General features: G+C 51.3%; 1 protein-coding gene across 2 annotated transcripts in view; it reads right to left on the bottom strand.

Annotated features, from left to right (window-relative positions):
* LOC104140915 (gamma-aminobutyric acid type A receptor subunit theta) overlaps positions 1-4904 on the bottom strand; it is a 76645-nt gene extending 71741 nt beyond the window's left edge. Inside the window, exons 1-2 of one of the 2 annotated variants that reach the window (XM_009669930.2) lie at positions 4336-4904; positions 203-291 (exon numbers count right to left, since the gene is read on the bottom strand). In XM_009669930.2, coding sequence (XP_009668225.1) covers positions 203-291; positions 4336-4415 — 169 coding nt within the window. In that variant the 5' untranslated portion in view covers positions 4416-4904. The remainder of the gene's footprint in view (positions 1-202; positions 292-4335) is intronic. The other variant, XM_009669931.2, reaches the window with a different exon arrangement.
* Between the last annotated feature and the right edge of the window lie 1096 nt (positions 4905-6000).

Consider the following 6000-nt stretch of genomic DNA (forward strand, 5'->3'; position numbering starts at 1 on the left):
AAGGACGGAGAAGGTGGCTGACAAACAGTGGGGTTTCAAGAGACGTAAGTGTGCAGAAGGAAGAGTTTGGCAGGCTAGTGCATGTTGCGACCAGCCAAACCAGCCGCACTGCCAAGAAGCAGCAGCCCCCATACTCTGCTCGCCGCTCTTCAGCTACGCCGGGCCCCCGCACAGGGCAGCGCGTGACCGGGGATCGCCATACCTCCAAAGTCAGGCCTGAGTCGGACGTCATAGCCTTTCAGCAATTTATCCACAATCTCTTTCACCACAGAAATATTCCCAGTGGATGGGCTGAAATACAAAAGAAGAGAGTCCTTGTCACACTGTGGGCCCCAGGGCAGGGTCCCTCTCAGCAGCCAGCCATCCGCTGCAGCACAACGTGCATGGCCACGCACCTGGCATGCACGGTGTATGGGCACTGCAGCCGCAAACAGAGCCTCTCCTCTCCTCACACATATCTGCCTGCTCCGGTGCAGCTCTCAGTCCCCAACCCACATGCACTTTGCACAAGGACCGTGGGGCTGCCCTGAGCCGCTGGGACACCTGCAGTCCTGGGTGATGGCACAGGCATCCCAACGGGTATTTTGGCTCCTCTTCCTGTGCTTGCCTCCTGCCTGGGCTCCCCAAACTCCCAGACCATCCTGCCGGGCTGATGCGTACCTCTGTGTGGCCCTGGTCACCACGTGGATCCCTCCATGGCTACCAACCTGCAGCCCACAGGGCTTCTCGCTGCTCCCTGCCCACAGGTGGGGGTACAAATACACACACAAACGCATGCATGCATGTATGCACAAAATTGGCCTTTCTGTGCGCCAGGCTGCTGCAATCTCTTTTTTGCAAGGCTCACTCCCCTTCCCCACCATGCTGGGTGCTTTCTCCCTGTCTTACACAACACAAATGCAGACTCGTCATGCAGTGAGTTCCTCAATACACAACTCTCCCTCCCAACACGTGTACCCTACAATGTCACGCATCCTAATGCAACCTCTATTTCTTGTCAGTGCACTCAGATGTTTCTTCATGTTATTGAAGTAAAGGTAAATGTCGACACTCCTTTTCTTACAACCACAATGTACAGCCCATCTTTGGCATGTAAAAAATTATTTTTCTATCACTCAGCATCACTGTGGCTTCTTAGCAACACAAACCAAGAGAGAGCGACAGGGAGAAGGAGAGTCCATCTTTGGCTCTGTGTGCCTGGGCAACGGGCTGCTCTGTCCCCAGCCCTCTGCCTGCCATTGGGAGGGAGGTGGCTGCCCTCGCTAATGTTCTTCCAATGCCTCCAGCCATTTCAGCAGAAGGGGAGCTCCCTCTAAAAGCAGCCCAAGAGTCAAAGCAAAATTTAAGGAAGGGAAATCAAAAAGAAGAAGATGCTAAAAATATTGAACCTATTCAATGCTGCAGGGCTTATAGGTTTTCTCACCTTAAAATCCAGCCTCTGTGTCACATTCTGCCCCCTATTTTCCATGAGAACAGAGAGCCTAGGCCAGCGGCAAGCACTGCTCTTTGCAGTCCCCCACCAAAACAGCATGTCTCCCTGTCAGCACCGCCTCCACGTCAGTCCAAGTCAGGTTGGAAGGCTGCACCGCTGCACTCTTCTTGGTGTCTCACTGGACATGGGAGTTTGCGCTGACATCTCCGTACAGGTACACACACATGCATGCACACACACACATCTGCATGCTCTCCTGGCTGTAAGGTGGATGCACAGACTCCCTGCATGTGAATATAGATTTGCAGGCACACGAATGCTCTGGAGCTCAAGGGTACGGTGCGTGTGACACATGCACACAGACATGTTTGTGCATGAGCGTGACCAGATCCAGGTCCACGTGGAGGTGAGTGTGGGTGCAGAGCCTGCTCAGTCTGCAGGCACGATGTAGATGCTGCCTATGCAGGTGCACAGAAATAGGTGTTTGCGGGTGCCTGATGCTGGATTCCCAGGTGCCCAGCCTGTCCGCACAGGTGTGGGTGGGGGAATCTGGGACCCCTGGGAAATCTGGGCATGTGTTCAGGCTCTGGGTGCCCGGACTGCATAAATGCACAGATTTTTCAGCTGAACTGCTGATAGCAAATGTAAGACAGCACACTTTGCAGGGCCCAGCTCCAGTGTAGGGACAAACTGTTCAGCATTTGTGCCAGTGGGGCCGGGGGAGGTTGTGTCTGAGCAGAGATCCTGCATGTGCACCCTGTAGAGGTATAGCTCTTCATCACATTGTTTTGTTCACTGTAGAAGCAAGGCCACAGAGGTGTGCCCAGGTGGACATTTTCACAGAACTGTGCCTGTGCTTGCAAAGTCCTCGTGCACCTGTGGATTTCTATGCAGGTATGTGAGTTTTTGGACTGTGCTCAAGCATATAGGCTCACTGTGGATTGACACTATGCACTAGCATTTGTTCATCTCTAGATATTTACTCCTAAGTACATAGATTTCCATATACACATATGCATAGCATAGACACAGTATGTATGTCTCAAGGGGGTTTAGACATTTCTGTTTAGCCTCACATAAGCCATTAGCTGAGGAAGTGGCGTTACCCTCTTCCTATAGGCATGGAAAGGGAGGCAGAGAGAGCACAGTGTGCCAGAGACCCTGCAGGCAGGGGCAGAGTGGGAGGAGGGATCTAGGGGCCTTTCCTCCTCATGAGGTATGAGTTAGCCCAGGGAGGCCATAAACTGGCATCATGATTAAGGGCAAGGTCTCTTCCTTCTTGGTGCTCTCTCTGATCCGTAAGGCCACTTCCCTCCCACTGAATAGCCAGGTTGTGTATTTGCCCAGCTGCGGGCAAGCAGCTGCATGGAAGTGCTACTCCCAGCAAATGTGGGTCTGCATCCACTCAGGGAGCAGGTGCATCCAGCCTGTGAACTGCATTTTTGAATATTGTGTCCCTGACTCTGTGTGGGCGTGCATGTGCTTTACATATACATGTACCCTTGCAGTCAAACATCTACATACATGCATAGTGTGCTGCTGGCTGGGATGCGTGGGAGTAGATGAAGGCATGTGCTCATGGGAAGAGTGCGTTCTCTCTGGAAGGTGTGCAGAGTTGTGCATGTGGCTATAGCTAGGTCTCAGTCCTGCACATTAGCAGATATAAATACACATGCAGGGACATGTCTGAGCAAATGCTATTGATGTGGATGCTGCTCTTTACACATTTGGTCAAACACTACCTCTAAGCATTTCTGTCTACGCCTCTCTGTATACAGGGAGCCACGCAGGAATGGTATAGATAAGATGGGCACGAAGCTGCGCATGTGCATGTTTATAACTATGGGAACATAAATCTTTGTATATACAGCTGTGCAAGCTGGAGCGGGGACCTGCATGTGTGCGTCAGGAGCGCACGGCTCAGCGTGCATGGCTGAGCAAGGAGATACCAGAGATACCTCCCCAGCAGACTTCATGCACTCCGTGAGCACGCAGCTATAAAGGCACCTGCCCACAGGAGTGAGAGAGAGCGTGAGGGGGAGTATGCAGAGCTGCACCTGGGTGTGAAGGCAGTGGATGAACGCCTGTGTCAGAGCAAACAGGTGTGCTCTGTACACCTTGTCTGGGCTGGACCTGTGCCTGCATTCCTGGTTGCTCGGATCCCTCTGAGTGTTCAGGGCATATCCCAGGAATAGCTGCATTTGGGGTATGCAGTGTATCAGCACAAACATTTGGATAAATGCAGAAGCAGGTGAATCATGCTGTGCCCTGCAAGTCTGCTGTGCTACACATGTGTGTGCACCCGAACGGCACAGATGAATGCACACATGCAGCGATGCATTTGATTGACTGCACACACGGATGATTATTTTGCACACTGTAAAGCAGCATGTAGGCACAGATGTAGGCGCTGCCTCCCGCACACACTGCAGAGCCAGGGCTTTGGGGACAGGCACAGCACGCTCGGATGTGAGTGTGGCTGCGTGTGTACTGTGTGTGCAGGCACAGGCATGGCCAAGGCAGCCCTGTGCCCGGGTGTGTACGCACACAGCCTGGTGCCATGCAGTCCAGCGTCTCCTATGGACACCATGTTTCCCAGCAAAACGCTTCGTTTTGCCATTTCCCCCGTGGTCGCGGGGAGCGGTGGGGGGAGACGCGCTGCAAGTGGGCTGAGGTGGGCTCCGTCTGCAGGGAGCTTGCTCCACATCTCATGTATGAGCATCCCTCCTCCCCCTCAAAATGACACGGTCTGGGAAATAACAACAGCAGGCAGCAGGGGAAGCAATTTAGGGAAAGAACCCCCTCCCCTTTTGCACACACAGATCGAGGAAGAAAACCCCAAACAAAACAAACAAATCCTGTATCAGCCCCCCTGCCCTGCAGCCTGGGATCGCAATCCTTACCTTTGCGCACAGCAGGCGAGACAAAGCGCTGCTAAAGCAGAGACTATTCCACTCAATCTGTCTGCCTGAAATGTCCACATTTCCACAAAGACGAAGGATGAAAAAAGAATCTTTTGAGGGGAGGGGAGAGAAGGATGGATCTTCTGAAATCCCCCTCCAAAAAAAGGGGGGGAGGGAAAAAAGAAACCAGCCCCCCCCCAGTTAATGATTTCCTAAAGAAAAGGAATAATGAAAAATCCTAAAAAATGTGGGGGAAAAATATCCCCCCCCCCTTCAGTGCCAGTCAAAGAATTCGTTTCTTCTTCCTTTCAGCATCCTCTCAACAAGACACATCCTCTGGCAATGGAGAAAATCCCAAGAGAAAGAAAAATAAAATGCCCCAAAATGGGCTCAGCAAAATATGAAATCGAATCTCACAGGTACACAGAAGAAGGAGAAGAAAAAAAAAAGAAAAAGAAAAAAAGAACTCAGTGTCCCCTGAGCACTCCACTTGGATTATTTTTCTTCCTGCTCTTTTGCCATCCGGTTCTGCAGATGTTGCATGGCTCCTGCTACCCACCTTCAGAGAAGAGGAGGAGGAGGAAGAGTGTGTGTGTGTGTGTGTGTGTGTGTGTGTGTGTGTGTGTGTGTGTGCGTGCGTGAGGGGGGAGGTGTGAGTTATCTAGCAATGTGATTTTATTCTGGATTTTACCTACCCTTGCCTGCTCTCCCCTCCCTCTTTATTTTTTGAGGGGGAAGAGGGAGCAATCCAATCCCACTACACTATGTTATTTTATTTTATGGAATTCTGACGCTTGTCATTTGGATGGTTGGGGGATTTTCTGAAAGGTTTTAAAAAAGGAAAAACAAATGCAATCCAGTAAATATATAAATACATATATGCATATGTAGAAAATAAATAAATTCGCATCTGCAGAAAGCAGCTCTCAAAGGGAGAACTGTATGTCTCCCTAATGCTGTTGCTGCAGCTCCTGTGGAGTTTTGCTGCTCATTGCAAAGTCACAAGAGGAGGGGAGGAGAGCAGGAGTTTGTGGATGGGGAGGGGGACTCTCCGGGCAAATTGGGATCCTGACGTCATGGCTGACAACATTAACCCCTGCTGGCTTGCAGAGGGGACTTTTTTTTTTTTTTTTTTTTTTTGCAGAGAGCTAGGGGCAGGAGAGCGGATAGAAAAGGTGGTGGTGCTCTGGCAAGCAGGAGGATGCACCCGGGCAAGAGCAGCTCAGCTGCAAGCGCTGCTCAGTGCTGCAGCTGTCTAAAATAGTGCAATGAGCAAAGTCTGAGCTCGCCAGCCAGAGAGAGATCAAAAATAGGGTGATTTACTAAGTGTCCCTGCATGCCACAAGGCAAAGTGGCCTGGCAGCGTCCTCGTGGGGAGCTCTGGAAGATCTAAAGCCTGGAGTGGGGCTGGGGCAAACCCTGCACTTCCCAGGCCAGGGAAGCCCAGGTCAACTTTCCCTGGAGGGTGTCCTGTTACAGGCACAACAAAACTGGGGGCAAAAGGGAGTCTAAACTTCCAGAAATGCTGCTGGGGATCAGCTCTTGGAGCTTGTGGCTTTCTTTGCCCACTGCAATGGTAACAACATCAAGCAGGTCTTCACGGTGACAATCTCCTGTATCCGCTACTGAGCATCATCTTAAAAAATAAGATAATTAAGGAGCTCT

Source organism: Struthio camelus, chromosome 11 (assembly GCF_040807025.1).
Source record: "Struthio camelus isolate bStrCam1 chromosome 11, bStrCam1.hap1, whole genome shotgun sequence".
NCBI lineage: Eukaryota > Metazoa > Chordata > Aves > Struthioniformes > Struthionidae > Struthio > Struthio camelus.